Source organism: Hyperoodon ampullatus (assembly GCF_949752795.1).
Source record: "Hyperoodon ampullatus genome assembly, chromosome: 11".
Lineage (NCBI taxonomy): Eukaryota > Metazoa > Chordata > Mammalia > Artiodactyla > Ziphiidae > Hyperoodon > Hyperoodon ampullatus.
Window position 1 is genome coordinate 46,114,122 of NC_136924.1, and position 18,628 is coordinate 46,132,749.

General features: G+C 35.7%; 1 protein-coding gene across 5 annotated transcripts in view; it reads right to left on the reverse strand.

Moving 5' to 3' along the window:
• ABCD2 (ATP binding cassette subfamily D member 2) overlaps nucleotides 1-8,669 on the reverse strand; it is a gene marked incomplete at both ends in the record, with an annotated part of 79,075 nt that extends 70,406 nt beyond the window's left edge. For 3 of the 5 annotated variants that reach the window (XM_079714438.1, XM_079714437.1, XM_079714435.1), the window contains 2 exons: nucleotides 6,043-6,223; nucleotides 7,734-8,669. In XM_079714438.1, coding sequence (XP_079570564.1) covers nucleotides 6,043-6,223; nucleotides 7,734-8,669 — 1,117 coding nt within the window. The remainder of the gene's footprint in view (nucleotides 1-6,042; nucleotides 6,224-7,733) is intronic. The other 2 variants (XM_079714436.1, XM_079714439.1) reach the window with 2 other exon arrangements.
• Between the last annotated feature and the right edge of the window lie 9,959 nt (nucleotides 8,670-18,628).

Consider the following 18,628-nt stretch of genomic DNA (forward strand, 5'->3'; position numbering starts at 1 on the left):
TAGGGGTCCCAGAAGGAGAAGAGAGAGAGAGAAAGGACCCGAGTAAATATTTGAAGAGATTATAGTTGAAAACTTCCCTAACATGGGAAAGGAAATAGCCACCCAAGTCCAGGAAGCATAGAGAGTCTCAGTCAGGATAAACCCAAGGAGAAACATGCTGAACACATAGTCACCAAATTGAAAAAAATTAAAGACAAAGAAAAATTATTAAAAGCAACAAGGGAAAAATGACAACTAACATACAAGGGAACTCCCGTAAGGTCAACAGCTGATTTCTCAGCAGAAACTCTACAAGCCAGAGGGAGTAGCATGATATATTTAAAGTAATGAAAGGGAAGAACCTATGACCAAGACTACTATACCCGACAAGGATCTCATTCAGATTTGATGGAGAAAGCAAAAGCTTTACAGACAAGCAAAAGCTAAGAGAATTCAGCACCACCAAACGAGCTCTACAACAAATGCTAAAGGAACTTCTCCAAGCAGAAAACACAAGAGGAGAAAAGGACCTACAAAACACCCCAAAATAATTAAGAAAATGGTAATAGGAACATACATATCGATAATTACCTTAAATGAGAATGGATTAAAAGTTCCAACCAAAAGACACAGTCTCACTGAATGTACACAAAAACAAGACCCATATGTATGCTGCCTACAAGAGACCCACTTCAGACCTAGGGACACATACAGATGGAAAGTGAGGGGATGGAAAAAGATATTCCATGCAAATAGTAATCAAAAGAAAGTTCGAGCACCTATGCTCATATCAGATAAAATAGACTTTAAATTAAAGAGTGTTACAAGAGATAAGGAAGGACACTACATAATGATCAAGTGATCAATCCAAAAAGAAGATAAAACAATTATAAATATATATGCACCCAAAATAGGAGCACCTCAATACATAAGGTAAATGCTAATGGCTATAATAGAGGAAATCAACAGTAACACAATAATAGTGGGGGACTTTAACACCTTACTTACACCAATGGACAGATCATCCATACAGAAAATTAATAAGGAAACACAAGCTTTAAATGACACAATAGACCAGATAGCTTTAATTGATATTTATAGGACATTCCATCCGAAAACAGCAGATTACACTTTCTTCTCAAGTGCACACAGAACGTTCTCAAGGATAGATCACACTTTGTGTCACAGATCAAGGCTTGGTAAATCTAAGACATTTGAAATCATATCAAGCATCTTTTCTGACCACAATGCTATGAGATTAGAAATGAATTACAGGGGAAAAATCGTTAAAAACACAAACACAAGGAGGCAAAACAATATGTTATTAAATGATCAAGAGATCACTGAAGAAATCAAAGAGAAAATCAAAAACTACCTCGAGGCAAAATACAATGGAAATACAACGATCCAAAACCCATGAGATGCAGCAAAAGCAGTTCTAAGAGGGAAGTTTATAGCTATACAAGCCTACCTTGGGAAACAAGAAAAATCTCAAATAAACAATCAACTTTACACCTAAAGGAACTAGAGGAAGAACAAACAAAACCCAAAGTTAGGAGAAGGAAAGAAATCATAAAGATCAGATCAGAAATAAATGAAATAGAAACAAAGAAAACAATAGCAAAGATCAATAAAACTAAAAGCTGGTTCTCTGAGAAGATAAACACACTTGATAAATCTTTAGCCAGACTCATCAACAAGAAGAGTGCGAGGACTCAAATCAATAAAATTAGAAATGAAAAAGGAGAAATTACAACGGACACCACAGAAATACAAAGCATCATAAGAGACTACTACAAGCAACACTATACCAATAAAATGGACAACATGGAAGAAATGGACAAATTCCTAGAAATTCCAAGACTGAATCAGGAAGGAATAGAAAATATGAACAGACCAATCACAAGTAATGAAATTGAAACTATGATTATAAATCTTCCAACAAATGAAAGTCCAGGACCAGATGGCTTCAAATGTGAATTCTATCAAACATTTAGAGAAGAGCTAACAGCCATCCTTCTCAAACTCTTCCAAAAATTACAGAGAAGGAACACTCCCAAACTCATTCTGTGAGGCTACCATCACCCTGATACCAAAACCAGACAGAGATACTACAAAAAAAGAAAATTACAGACCAATATCACTGATGAATATAGATGCAAAAATTCTCCACAAAATACTAGCAAACAGAATATAAAAACACATTAAAAGGACCATACACCATGATCAAGTGAGATTTATCCCAGGAAAGCAAGGATTCTTCAATATACACAAATCAATCAATGTGATACACCATATTAACAAATTGAAGAATAAAACCAGTATGATCATCTCAATAGATGCAGAAAAAGCTTTTGACATAATTCAACACCCATTTATGATAAAAACTCTCCAGAAAGTGGGCATAGAGGGAAACTACCTCAACATAATAAAGGCCGTATATGACAAACCCACAGCAAACATCATTCTCAATGGTGAAAAACTGAAAGCATTTCTACACAGATGTGGAAAAAGACAAGGATGTCCACTATTATTCAACATAGTTTTGGAAGTCCTAGCCACAGCAATCAGAGAAGAAAAAGAAGTAAAAGAAATACAAATTGGAAAAGAAGAAGTAAAACTGTCACTGTTTGCAGATGACATGATATTATACATAGAGAATCCTAAAGATGGCACCAGAAAACTACTAGAGCTAATCAATGAATCTGATAAAGTTGCAGGATACAAAATTAACACACAGAAATCTCTTGCATTCCTATACACTAACAATGGAAGATCAGAAAGAGAAATTAAGGAAACAATCCCATTCACTGTTGCAACAAAAAGAATAAAATACCTAGGAATAAACCTACCTAAGGAGGTCAAGACCTGTACTCAGAAAACTATAAGACACTGATGAAACAAATCAAAGTGGACATATATACACTACCAAACTAAAATAGCTAGTGGGAAGCAGCCGCATAGCACAGGGAGATCAGTTCGGTGCTTTGTAACCACGTAGAGGGGTGGGATAAGGAGGGTGGGAGGTAGACACAAGAGGGAGGAGATATGGGGATATATGTATATGTATAGCTGATTCACTTATAAAGCAGAAACTAACACACCATTGTAAAGCAATTATACTCTAATAAAGGTGTTAAAAAAAAAAGATGACACAAACAGATGGAGAGATATATTATGTTCTCGGATTGGAAGAATCAATATTGTGAAAATGACTATACTACCCAAAGCAACCTACAGATTCAATGCAACTGAAGCACAAAAAGGTTAAATGATTTGTCCAAAGTTACAGCCCAATAAGCAAAAGAGCCAGCATTTGAACCCAGGCAATCTGATACCAGAGCCTGTATAGTAAGAATGTAATAAATATTAACCATTGGTTCCACCTAAATTCTTACTATTTGCCATGGACTGCTTCAAGGCACATTATAATTTCATAACAATTCTGCAAAATATATATTATTATTCCTATGGTTAAGAAAGGAAAACTGAGGCATATAAAGTTTCTGTAACTTTCTTAAGGATGGATAACTACTAAATAGCAGAGCCAAGATTTGAACAGTGGCCTGTTTCTTCCTTTACTCTTCTCTTTCTTTCCTCTTTTCTGCTTTTTCTCCATTTCCTCTTTGCCATCCCTCTTATTCATCCATTTTTTCCATCTAATTTTGCATTAAAATATGTTCTATCATGTGCTTAATTTATCTCTAATGTAAGAGACAACTCAGGGCGTAAGTATAAATTAAGATTGAAGACTAGATTAGGATAGATAGTATTTAATTCCAAGACCTAAAGCCTCAAAGATAATATCATTATCTAAAAAAAAACTTAATTATTTTGTCTGTGTAAAATGATAAGTTAGTGTTTTCATGTGGTATGTCATCATAAGTCAAATATATTTCATAAATACATACATACAAACATTATAAGCATACACACAGTAACCTTAGAAATTATAGAAGATATCAAAGCACACTCTCTTAATATTATCATATGAATTCATTTTATTCTTCTATGAAATTCTTACATTGCTTTTCTTTTTATAAAATTTTCTTTTGAAAAGAAGCTTTAAGAATTATTTTGTTTCACTTGCATCAATGTGATTATTATCACAATTTCAATCTAAAATTTTAATGCTGTTTCTTTAATTTACTATTGTATTTTCAAGATTTGTAGGATTTATTTTTAAATATCTTATTACATCACCTACAGAACATTGTTAGATTGTTTGTATACATTGTTTACTTCTTATTGCTCTCTGTGGGTTTAATTTGTCACCATTAATAGCTGAATTTTCTATGTTCTATGTTGAATACTCCAGGGTTTTCTAATAAGACCAGTTCTTCCAAAGACTAACAGAACAACACCATAATTTTGTCACTGGGGTAGTTTCTAATACACATTATACATGAAACTTTTAAAATATCCATAAACTGATGGATAGATATTCACTATGAATATCTGACAATTTTGTTAAATTTCTTAGTAAAACTAATCTTAAGACCATACATTTTTGTCTTTTTTTCTCTAATACTCTTTTGAAAAAGCAATTTATTTTATTTCATTATGAAAGGATTAAATCTAAAAATACTAATAATGCTTTTTTCAATAGAAGCTTTTTAAAATGAATTTTGAAAACATTAAATAAACAGATAAAATTCAGTTTTCCTAGTGGTCTAAATACACCATTAGACAGTTGAGTTGCACAGTACATTTGGTATATGTATAGCACTTACCACAAGGGATTGACAAATCCTACTTTACCAAAATGAACAATTTTAGGTTAAGAGTGACTCAAATTTGACAGGTGTTTTTGTGAGAATTGGTAAAGCATTAAAGCACTGTTTTAATATATTAAAGCATATGGTAATTTTTTACTTGTTTTTATTGGATGACTTCAAATAAATAACTATTAATACTTAATTCTACACCAAAAACAACTGTAAAATAGTGTGAATTCTGTTACATTTTTCTTAGTGTTGCCTTTTGTTTTCTAGGCAATAATTGTCACCATGTCAATGTTCTTCATACATGCTCTTGATACATTATTCTACTAAATCCTCACCACCCCACTCTGAAGTAGCCTTTCTGATTCTCATTTTACAGATGAGGAAACTGAGGTTTAGACAGTTTAATTAACATGACTAAAAGGACACAGACAGAAAGAGGGAAAGCAAAGACTTGAGCAAAGCTCTGTCTCACCACAAAGCCCATGTTTTTGTCTAGCTCCTTCAACACTAAGACCAATTTTGGTCAAGTGGTTTTTAAAGAGGAGGGGGAATATTTTACTTTGGAAAAAGAGAGGAAAATGCTGCTTCTTTAATTAATCCCCCTCTGTCCTGCCAATTAAGACCCAAACTCCCATCTCAAGTATTACATAACATTTTAATATTGTCCTCCTTGTCTTTACCTTTCTTAGTTGTTCCAAAGGATGAAAAATGTTGATAAAAAAAACCACTGGGACAGTGGTAGGATAGAATTAGACCCCTGAAACTTGACAATCCCTATCCCCACAATACCACCAAATAGGAGGTTTTCTATATTACCTACAAGTAGAGGAGACCTTGTTACATGGCATGAAGCTCTCCCTGAAACAGTATTATTAATTGTCTAATGTAGTCAACCAACTATTCAAATCTCAAATCAGGGCAGATCTAGTTATAGAATATTTATAGACTAAATGCATGCTATGTGCAGAACTGAAATTTACAACACATGTGGAGACTTTCTATTATACTCCTTTTGAGGGTATTAATTTGTGTTGAGTTGAACTGTAAACTAGAGAATCATTCTATATTAGGCAGTATAATTAAAATTGCTCAAGATCAACTCCCAAAAACACTACATCAGAGGTTTCTGAAATATCATGGAACTGTAAAGGTCTTTTGAGTCACTTCTTTCATATTGCTGGTCTTATTACTGGATGTTGCAAAGTCTGCCATTGTTTCTGACCATTAAGGACTATAGAATGATGGCTACACAATTCACTGACATAACTCCAGCAGTGACACCTTAAAGAGAAATAATCAGAAACATATATTTAATATTAAACATAAATGCCATTACCACCATCTGCAAAGCCAGTTGCAGTGATAATAGGTAGAGCCACCATAATTAGTCCACTGCTGCTCCAAACATACTTCATCAAGAACTGCTCTATCATGATGTACCACAAACGTTTGGATAAAATGAGGTTCATCTGATTTGCTAAAGCTTTGTAACTTTTCTGGAGTTGCTTCATTTCTACCTATGGAGAGAAAAAGAGATAAGAATTAACCTAGTATGAACTATAAAAATAAATAATGTATGTTTGAGGACTTTCTTTAAAGATAATTACATATTATTTTGTTTTACTTAGTATACTATTACCTGTGATTCTAACAACCAATAAATACAGATTAATGTCAGAATTAGTCATTATTTAGTTGTAATCACATCTGTATTATTTTTTAAATGTCTGATATTCAGTAAATATAATGTTAAATATAAATATATACAAGTGATTTATACTTATGTTTTCAAATTTATATGTATAAGATGTTAAAATTAAATGATATTCCATAAGACATGAATAAACAGAAACTTATCCATTTTGATTGCAGCAAAAATATCTGAAAATAAACACATGACATGTATATGTGTAATTAGACTCCACTTTTGAACTAACTCAATTTACTAGGTTTTGTCTTAAATGCAAGAAGCCTACAACATGCTATAATTTATATCACTGAGCTCAGTGATTCAAGAATGACATAAATATTATTATTACAACATATTAAGCCAATTTTCAAGTGGGAATAGAAGTCCTAAATTTGCTTTAAATTTTCTTCTTCAGATTGGTACTACTATAAAATTTCTTTTTTTGTTGTTATTGATGATGTTTCAAAATTAAATAATTCTGCCTTTTAATTATAATACCATTTCAGCTTTAGAATAACTTACTATTTCATTTGCCAAGTCATTTGTATTAACATTTCAGATGCATCACCTTAAAAAGTCTTTAATGTACTGCAAGTTTATGTAATCAGGTTAACTATTTAAGGGACCTGCTTAATGTTGAAAATCTTTAATATTTAAAAATAACATTCTGGAACTCCTTTTTTCCTCTTCATCTCTAATCTTAGCTTTTCCCTCTAAGCTAGACAAAATTTCATTTCACTACCTTTTTTTATTTGTGTCAAAATATGGTACTGAACATTAAGAGTAATGGAAATGCCATTTGTAAGCCACTCTCCTGCACTTCTTAGAACTGAGGAACTCCATCATGGACCAGGCATGCAAAACTGTCACACCTGTCTTTCATATGAAAGCACTTTTTTTTCTCTTGATAAACAAACAAACAAACAAACAATACCATCCTAAATTTTCCATCTCAGTGGAAGTATGTTTACTTAGTTTCTAAACATATATTTTCTTCAATGTTCTAGGACCATCTACTTAGGATTTCCGTTTTAAGAAAATGCTTTAGAGATAATTCTGAGCATATTTGGATAACTGAGACTAAGTAGACTTTTTTAGAATGCTGAAAATGTTATTTTCATGAAACTTTAGAAAAGTTTGCACTCTACCTATAATTCTTTAACAGCTTGTGATTAAAAAGGGTAATGAAGCATATATTTTAATACAGGTTTGACTGTCATAAGAATCTAAAACCCTAAAGAAGTGGGTCCATCAACAGTACAACAGATGGTATCTAGCACTGCAGTGGCAGCTTGAACAGTCTCACATTTCACCCGTCACCTTAATTTCTTTCTTACCTTATGTCCTCTGTAGAAGGCAATTTCTTCAACATTGGCTATAATTCTGGAGTGCACATACCGCAAATAGCCTTTCCTATGAGCTTCTTCAGCCACCAATTTACCAAATTTGGGAGAGCAGGCTTTTAACACTTTAGCAGTGGCATATACCACAAGCCCTGCTAAAAGGGTGGGCCCAATTGGGCTTGCTCCTCTGGATGTAGCAGTCTTGATGAGTGTATAGGAAGTCAGGATTACATCTAAAATAGGTTTGGTCAGATTGGAATACAAGTGAGCCACAGACTGAGAGAACATCATAATATCTTCAGTAAGAGACTGGTCAGGGTTTGCCAGCCTCCCATCCATATTGATCACCTTATAATAAGTCTGATTTGTAAAATAGGTTTCATAAGCATAGTTGACTAGGCGAGTTCTGAAGGCCAAGGCCAATTTGCCCTCTAGGTACCTTATTGCACTGTTGACAAAGGTGGCAGGGATGGCAATCATAAGCCACTTGATTAATTTGATGATGAAAGTCCGAGGCTTCTTTTCCACAATGCTTTTCACGATTTTTCCATCCAAACCAGCTACATAGATAGACAGAAATGTTCTTGAGATTAGAGCTACCGAGTGGAGGCAGAGCCATCCTGTCTCAGTGGTCACAAGTTTTGGGAAGAGAATTTTCCGAAGTTCTAGTAGCTGTTTGAAAAAATCTGCATTCACTCCAGGAGAAGGTTTTTTACAAGTGGCCTCGGTGCAATGCAGTATTTCTCTATTCTCTGCAGCCGGGTAAGCTTCTTTTTTCTTCCAGTGGCCAGATTGCTTTAAACGCTTGCCAATGATGGGACAGAGGGTTTTCAGAGCATATGCTGCAGCCACCACGCAGGCAGCCCTTTTAGCAGTCCTCGATCTGGTCCATTTCACTCGATCAGCTGCTGCATTCAGCATATGTATCATTTTCCCAGTTACCCAAACCGGCTTCAGAAAGAATTGGTTTTAAAAGATCATGCTCCCCGGGAATCCCAAGCAAATGTTTCAGAAAGTTCTATAGCGTTCCATACTCTGCAGCGTTTCTCCTCTTCTGTTTTTTGTTTTTATTTTTTAAGATTTTGTTCTGTGACATGCAGCACAGCTCAGACTCCACTGCGTCTACTGGGGATGATTCCCTCAGAAGCTCAAGCTGCACCAAGCAGCCCCAAGCTCCTCCCTCTCAGGCCCCTCATTGGCTGTAGGGGCGACGGGACCCCTGGAATCCTCGCTGCTTTCCTTTGAACCTTGAAAATGAAGAGAGAGCAAAACGAATTACATCCTTAAACAGTTCAGAGAGTTAAATGCCTATTTTTGGAGAGGTCGAATCAGGGCAGCTGCTGGCGACAAAACCTGCCCTGGCGACTGAGCATGCTCAGCGTCACTTAGAAACCCACAGAAGTTTCAGAAAATACATCACTTCTCTAAGGTTTTAGCAGATACCACAGAGGAAGAGCAAAAAGAAAGGGAGATTTCTAAGAGCTAGAAAACGAATGAGCGAGGAGGAACTGAGGAGATGAGGGAAGAGGGACAAGAGGATCAACATATAATGAAAAGGGTATGGAATGAATCTGAAAGGGAGAGAGATGAAAGTGACAAATGGGAGGGGCACTGGAAAAAAACAAAGTATCAAGTACTTGGATCTGTTTTTCTGCACTCCTCCCTCCCCCATTAAATTTTTTTTCCGTCTCTGTAATTTCACATGAAGTCCCGGAACCTATCAGACAAGTTTTTTGTAAATAAATTTTTTTTGGTAAATAAATAGATTTTTTGTAAATAAATATTTTGTAAATAAATTTTTTTGTAAATAAATAGGAGATAAGTCTTCTGTATAATAGAAAATAATTATTTGCTATGCGTCCATTCCAAAGTTTACTTGTCCTTATAATGAAAATCTTCCAGCCCCTTAATTGCTATTTTTAGTAATAGAGATCTGATGCATTGGTGATTATTTACAAGGTGACTATTAAATAAATGAGAGCAGTGTTTCACTTCTAGCACCCCCTTATGTCCTTTAGAGTTGTTACTTAGAGGTATGTTACTTTATAATCAAAAGTTAACCATTTGGGAATCAAACAGGGGTTAGATGGTAGAAATAGCTTCTCCAGGATCTTACCTTATTTTGCAACAGTTTTTGTCTTTTGTAAGCTTTTGCTTTGTTTGTTTTGTTTAGGTTTACAGATAACCTCCTGGCTACTTCCCATTTCCATTTTGATTATTTGATAAAAATCAAAAGTGTTTTAAAAAATTCTCTACATCTCTAATGGAGAACTTAACTGCTAAACAGTCAAGCAAAATTTTAATATTTTAAAATATGTAAAAGGCATGTTTTTAGGCAAAGATGAGTTATTCTCAAAAATGCAAAAACATTTTTGTTTCTCCACTGCGCCCGTTCCCCCATACACAACACACACACATTTCTAGTCAGTTGGAAGCCTGGGAAGATATGCATTAAACTAGAACAGAGGTTGGCAAATTACAACCCAAACATTGGGCCACATTTGTCCCAACACCTATTTTTATATAGCCCATGAGCTAAGAATAGTTTTTATATTTTAAAAATGGCTGAAAATATATCAAAAGAAGAATAATATTTTGTGACATGTGAAAATTATATGAAATTTTTATTTCAGGGTCCATAAATGAAGTTTCATTGGAACATAGCCATACCCACTTATTTACTTATTGTTTTTCAAGCCACGCCCATTTATTTACTTCTTGGCTTTCAAGCCACAGTGGCAGAACTGGGTAAATGAAATAGAGCCCGAAGTATTCATTATCTGGCCCTCAAGAGAAGTTTGCCAAACCCTGTGCTAGAAAATAAAACTTGCCTCAGTGTTGTGATCTTCATTATTCAGTTTATGGTGAATAAAGAACTACCCTCACTTTTATTAGTAACCATATTCTTAAACTTTCCAAACTCCTCCTTTTCCAGGTACCTATATGAGTTCCAAGAATCATCACAGATCTCTTTTCATTTGTTTGCATTCAATTCAGCAGATTTACTAATACATGAGTAGCAAATTCATGCAAGATTCTTTATAGCTGGCCATATTAGCACAGTAATCTATCATTCCATTAAGACTTTCTAAGTCTGTACATAGAGATCATAGTGTCATAGTGGTTATTTTCAGAAAAATTTTTGTTCCTAATCTCATGCTTTTCATGTGTCAAAATAAGGCTGCCTTACATTTATAAATTTTAATTCTTTATGTCACATCTCCTGACTATGATAGGACATGTGGAGGGTCAGGATAAACTTAACTGGGGGTGGTAGGAGGATGTTCAGCTGGCAGAACATGATACACAGAGGGATGCATGGGTCAGAAAGCAGCTGGCAGTCAAGAGAAGTGGCCTGCATCACTGGCATAGGACAACAAGATCAGGGGAGGAGCAGGGCAGTGGGAAATCTAGAAGCAAAGAAAATTAGAGACCTAAATATGCAGGCCTAAATATGTAGGCAGGTCAGTTTACCAACTGGTAATGAAGCTGGGGTACAGGAAAAAGCTTTTAAAGCCTGGAGTGAAAGCCTTGTTAGACTGAGGAACTGGGTATAAAGAAAATGATCAAGAAGAGAAATTTGGTTGCCAGAAATGTGGTACAAGGAAGGTTGAAGTCCAGTTACTAGAACTAGGGAAAAGGTCAATATAAGATTTAACTTGTTGTTAAGCCACTAAAGTACAGGCTTAACTATCACCACTTAAATTCCACACCCACCCTTTATCCCACCCTGCCCCCAAGGGCCAGGATTGATTTGAGCATCTGAGACTAGGCTCAAGCCTTCAGGAAAGGCAGAGATGATAGAAAACCAGATAGGTAATTCCAGTTGGAAATATATGCCATTTAAATAAGAAACTATGAATGTCAAAGTACTTCTTTCATTTTTTTATACTGGCATGATGCAATTAAAGCAACGATAATGTTAATTTAATTTGAGTTCCAAACTAGAGAAAAGGGAGGTGGAAAAAAAAAATCACTGCTTACTATAGTAAACATAGTTCAGTCTAATTTCCACTCAAGCTTGTCAAGTTTACATGTTTTTATATGGGGAAGTATTACAATTTTCTTCAGAGGGGAGAAATAATCTTAGACAAAGATATTGAAAGTAAATAAAAATTAAAAATAAGCAATGATTATTAAATTACTCTGTTCTCAAGTGAGATACTCTCAATGTCCGTGTCAAAGTGGATACTACCAATGTCCATGGAAGAGCAGGATTAAATACATTTTATATATGTTAGAGAACATATACACATATTTACATATATTAGGAAAACTATATGATTTATAAACTGTAAAATGTAAGTAATTTTTTATAATAAAGAGATCTACATATACAGGTATGTAAATAAAAATATATATCATGTAGATAATATATGCTTGTGTGTTTAGGTAGTAAATCACCAGAAAGTAAATAATTTTTAGTAATAAAGATAAATTAAGGTTTAGGAATTTTGGATGGATTTCCTTTTCAACAAATGCTAAATATTTTATCAGTGCTGTATTTCTTTCTTGAACAGTTTCCTGACCCAAGAGGTTACCGAATGGCCCTCTGGCCCTAAAACAGCTCAGTCTTTGACTCTTATTATCTATCAGTCATGCTAGCCTTATTCATGTGAGGCATAACATTGATGATGAGATCTTAAATCAACATTTCAGGTGTTACAAATAACTACCTAATAACTAGTCTTATTTTTTAGTACTTCACTGAATTTTTGTTATAAAAATCAGTATTTATATGATTACACAAGATGTCTATCCTGGGACATAATCCTATTTTAGGTACTATTTCCTAATGACAACAGAAAACGTATTATATTTGAAATTATGAGATATTCCCTAGGTTAAAATGTGGAAAATAATCATGACAATTGGGAAAAAAAAAGTATTTTGTGCATTTGTTTGGGATAAGAGATTCCTAGTTTCTAACCAAAATATCATAGAACACTTTGTAAGATAAATTTTTGTAAGGATATACAAACATAACACAGATATGAATAGCAAAACCCAATTTTTGTTTTGAGGTTTTTTTTCAGTAAGGAGTTTAAAGTCTTTGGGCCTTTACAGCTAAATTAAGTTTTGATGAAGGTCTCTCAAAAAATAACAAAATATACAGAATAATCAATTACTATGGTGCAATGTTTCTAATAGACAACTGTTTACTGAATATTAAAACTACAAGTGAAAGATTTTAAAGGATTTGGAGAAAGAGTGGTAAGTGGGAAAGGAAACATTATCTTTAGGATTATGGATCTATAACTTTGTCCTCTTTTTTTCTCCACCAAGTCTGGTCTTTGACCTGAATGAAAAGTCTGAAACCAATACAGAACTAAACAAAATTATGGTGCAGGTGGTTTGAAACACTAACCCTGTGGCCATAATCCGATATTCCATTTACTTAGGTTTCCCTTGCCTGAGCTGTTAAATCTGTGTTCTTCCTCCTTGAGGCGGGCTGACTGCTTCCCCAGAGCTTCGCTTGCGGCTCTGTCAGGATACGTTCTCCGCAGAAACCGCAGAGGCTGTCGGGAGGCCCGGAAGCAGCCTAACCCAGGCCGCAGAGCCTGTCGGGAGGCCCGGAAGCAGCCTACCCCAGGCCACAGAGGCTGTTGGGAGGCTGGGCCATACTCCCTGGAGCCGAAAAGGGGCCATCTGAGGCCTAAGAACGTGTCGCTCATCCCAAGACGAAGAAGTCAGAGCAACAGCCTGTCGCGACCCCGGTGTCTTCTTGCTCCGAAGTTCTGAGGAGATGAATTGGGTCGGGGGATCCCGGTGAGTTGTGCTGCTGGAGCCTCAGACTGTAGCATTTGAGTCCCTGGACATTCATTCCCATAATGGCGCCTCTTCCGTTAGCCCTGGTGGGGAGTGCACAGACTTAGCTGGAAAGAACTTGTCAGGAGTGCGTCTTTCTTTTTTTTTTGCGGGCTTCTAACTGTTGTGGCCTCTCCCGTTTTAGAGCACAGGCTCTGAACGCGCAGGCTCAGAGGCCATGGCTCACAAGCCCAGCCGCTCCGCGGCATGTGGGATCCTCTTGGACCGGGGCACGAACCCGTGTCCCCTGCATCGGCAGGCGGACTCTCAACCACTGCGCCACCAGGGAAGCCCAGGAGTGCGTCTTTCAATCGTTATCTGAGATGGGAGATCCTAGCACCAAGTCTCTATTCCTAAACCAGAAGCAATCCAGCTTCTCCCCGCTGTGTTTCCAAAGGCTTCACGGGTGGGGCTACTTTCCATGCGGTTCTCTGCTCACCTTGTGTCCCGCGTCCTCCTCTAATGAGGTCTCTGAGCACCTGAGCCCTTTTCTGCCTTCTTCCCGCCCTGCCCCTCTTTCTTGGGAGGGGTTTCTTTTAGGTCAATATATAATCGCATGAATTTGCAAAGTATTATGGAAGAGGACATTCCTTGCGGCCCTTAAATACATTGATGGGGGGGCACTATCAACCATAAAAATCCAATATAGGTCGTTTTAAAGTGAGGTAAAATAAATAGTTTTTACTTTAATAACTTACAGAGAATTTACAATCTACTTTGTATTTAGGAGTAATCACATAAAACTTAATGGGTTGACAATTTAGTTTTATATAACCTATTCATTGCTATTGACCTTGAAGTCCACTAGGATGGAAATCATGTGGGCCTATAATTTCATTTGATCAAATTCCTTGATGAAAAAAATTGTTTTGATTGAAACTCTAAGCCATTAAATACAATTTTTTTCACAAGAAGACCCAGGAGAGTGGTATATGGTTAGAATATAACACATTTAAATTCTAACAAATTTGTAAGAGGAAAGACAATTTTTGTATTCACCAAATATTGTAACTGTGCCCAGTAATTTTAGCAGGCACATTTATCCTGTTGAAGAATATGTTAACATTTTATTTTAGAAATTCATCTTGATTATTCCTGGCTAGTGTTCTACCATCAAACTTCCACTTTGGAGAAAAGTGAAAATTCATTTACAGGCTTCACAAGATTTAGTTGATATATGATTATAATTTCATACAATTTGATTATAATATTTTCTAAAATGTGAATATTAAATGAGCTATGAAGTCATTTTACAATTGCTTAAGCATTTAATGTGTTACATTTTTTTGTGTGTGTGGCACGCAGGCCTCTCACTGCTGTGGCCTCTCCCGCCGCGGAGCGCAGGCTCAGCGGCCATGGCTCACGGGCCCAGCCGCTCTGCGGCATGTGGGATCCTCCCGGACTGGGGCATGAACCCGTGTCCCCTGCATCGGCAGGCAGACTCTCAACCACTGCGCCACCAGGGAAGCCCTAATGTGTTACATTTTAAGCATGAAAATGTAAAAGTGCTATTCTTATTCTGTTATATATCTCAAACTTCTGGTTATTCAGGGAGTAATATTTTAGTTGCTATTGGGAGGATGTAAAAGCAGTAAACCACAGGTAACGTGTAGTCAAAGACTGTGTTTCTCAAAGTGAGGTAGTGCTGTACCTGGAGGTATTAGGTAACAGGGGGCTTAAGAAACCACAGAAGAAACATGACACATCTCCTTGGAGCATCAGATCTCCTCGGAGATCAGAGAAAAATATATTTAAAAATTTAAACTAACATGGATACATTATAGAGCAAAATACAAAACTCCTGTGAAATTTTAAGATACAATATGTAATTTTAAATGAATTTTCTTGTGCATGGTGGGGGTGCAGGGGGGTGAATGGGCTCCTTAGGGTCAAACTGCAGATTTGTAATGAAAAGATGAGTACCTCCACTTTCTACTATAATAGTTGACAAGATTAGTTGATCATGGCATCTGATCATGAGACTCTAAAGGGCCTCAGAATCCCAGACAATGCTTAGTAATCACTAGCAGCTGATTGGAGCTACTATAGAATAGAAATTTTAATTCTTATCCCAGACCATCCTGGAGTACTTGTTTCTTTCCCTCTGATGTTAGGATGGTTTTGTGGTTGAAAATTTTGGGAACTGTTAGGAACTTAAAATATAGACAAGTGAAATAACTGGAGAACATTTACAGAGTTCCCTCAGAACAACTGCTCCCTTATAACATTCAACATTAAGTATTCAACAAGTATATTTTTACATGCCTACATGTTTAGGACATTGTTAAGCTGTATGGGGGGATTCAGAAGTGAAAAGATATAATTTTGGCCCACAAAAAGAATATATGGTAGAATGGTGAGATTAGAATTAGGTAAATGACTATAATACTAGATAAACAGCACTTAATGTATAACAAGCACTGTTCTAAGTGCTTTTTGTATATTAGCTCATTTACTCTTAACAAGAACCCTATGAGGTATGTACAGATGTTATCCCCATTTTACTGATGGGGAAACCATTAACGTTAAGTGACTCACCCAAGGTCACCTAGCTAATCAGTGACAGAGTTAGGATTAGAGAACAATGTGCTTAACCACTACACAGTGCTATATAGAAACATGTGTATTGTAAAAGTGGTCTGTGGATAAATAAAGGGCTGCGGATATTTAGAGAATTGAGAAACAGGAAATTATGTTAAACCTTGAAGGATAGCAGAACAGACACCACAGAGAAGCAATGAAATACAAGTTCTTAAAAGTTGAAAAGGATGTGAGATAAATAATCGATCAAGTTGGAGACCTAATCTTTAGCAAGAGTTCTTAGAAGAGATGGATTGGGAGGGGAGGTATTAAAGAACTTGACAGGATTATTTGGCAGACAGTGTGGGGAGGGGGTCTGCATAAGGACAGGAAAACACTTAAGGGACTATACCTTTTTGTCAAGGGAATGAATGAAGCAGGCTCTAGCAAGTTTATGTTTTGGTCATAACAACTTGATTGTATACCTTAAACTGAGGGAGAGTATTCTTGTATATTATAGGCACCTGATATATGTTAAGTTTAATTACAGAATCATCTAATAGGAGCATCTTTATAGTTGCAAAGGTCTTTACAGTTTTTCTTGGCATTTGACTTTTTGCTGCTCTTCAGTTCAGGGACTCTACCAGTTATACATAAAATGTCTTTTGTGAGGGAAAGGGCTAGCAAAGAAGTAAGCTTCCCTTATTTTCCTTTTTAAATTACTTAACTTGGTTTGCCTTTAGTGTTATGGTTTGTGGACATCTTTGCAAGATGTCATAACATTTCACTTCAAACAAAGTCTCATTTAGGGTAAAGACATTTGATCTAAGCTGAAACTAATTTATACATCTCTGCTAGCAGTTCCCAATCTACTGTCCCTGAAGCTTGCTAATCAGTGATAATGGCAGGTTTTTCAATTTAAGGACTGTTCTAAAATTATATTCCTCTTAATTTTTTTGATTTTAAAGTACCTCTCCCCCTTTAAGTCCTCTCTTGACAAAATTAAAATATCAGTAATTTGTCAGTCTTACCAATTAAAAAAATATTTTTATTTGGGAATCATTGACCTAGAACTCTAATTTTTGTTTTATACTTTTTACAAGTCACTGCTGAGACCCTGTATTTTCCTAGTCAGGTTAAGGTGTAAATTTGAGAGAGGTCAGGTATAAGCACTGATTTTTTTAAATTTGGAAAAGTTTCTCTTTTATTTTCCTTATTATTTATTGATTGGTGACTTGTTTCACTAAATTCATAGCCACCTCGGAAATGAGGGTGGTAGGATAGAGGAGAGGAAGTAGAATATAAAGATGTAACCAGTCTTTGGGCCAGAATATGCTATTCAGAATGAGATCGCCTTTTTATAACTTAGATTGAAGAATGTGACCAGTGTCATAAGGAAGACACAGATTAAAACCTTGTTTAAATTTAGGTGAGGTAGAGGTTTGCCTTTGTAAATGTAGGCCTAAAATGTTCACCTGTACAAAACATTTGTTGAATGCTATGCACCAGGTGCTATGCCAGGTCGGGGTACAAAATAACCGAAATTTTGTCTCTTTCTGATAGATTTATAGTTTATCAGGGGGAGGGGGAATATGACATGCTATTAAGCTTGAAAATGTTTAAGGTCAGAGGCCAAACTATGTGGTTTAAAAAATAGATACTGTGAATAATAGTAGAACATAGGATAGTTTTAGATAGAGTTTGGCAAATCAGAAACAAGGATGAAAGAAAGTTCAGATGGAGAAAGACAAAGAAGAAAATAAACATTACATAACTAATTGGAGATAAGATTATATATTTAAATATTTTACAGTGTGTGTGGTATTTGCTTGACAGGTTGAAAGACAGACTGAGAAGTTGAAATTTGATCTGCTATTGAAGACTCATTCAAATTCAGAAGTAACGCAATGAAAGTGGTATTTTATGACTATTTGTGATGTTAGTGGTGTGTAGGTTGGAATATAGCAAGGAAAGACTCCAAGATAGGAATACTAGTTAGGATTCTGCTTGGGGGGGAAAAGAAACAACTAATACTATTTTTTCATTTTCCGATATGACTGTATATTCTCCAAATCAAATCAATACCAGTGCTAACTCCTTTTTAGGTACTGTGGGCTACGTGAATTTGGGTTAATTATTAAACCTCTGTACAGGGGCAGATCCAGGTTGTAAGGAGCCCTCTTTATGGAAAAAAGAATACAAAATTGTGACTACAAAATTATGTACAGGGCTTGGAAAGGGCATGCATATTCAGGTGAAGTGCCCTGAAGCTTAAGCTTTACAGTAAATTGTCTTCACAGTAAATTAACCTCTGTCTCTATACATCTCTTTCTTCATCTGTTAAATGGGGATAATACTTAAATGTACAGTGAACATCATCTCAGTTGCTTGGGACAGTCATGGTTTATGCCTGTGGTCCTAGTGGCATGCCCAGTTCAGCTTTGGTCTTGGAGGTTTTTTGTTTTGTTTTGTTTTTATTTTTAATTGAAGTATAGTTAATTTACAATGTTGTGTTAGTTTCTGGTATACAGCAAAGTGATGATTCAGTTACACACATATAT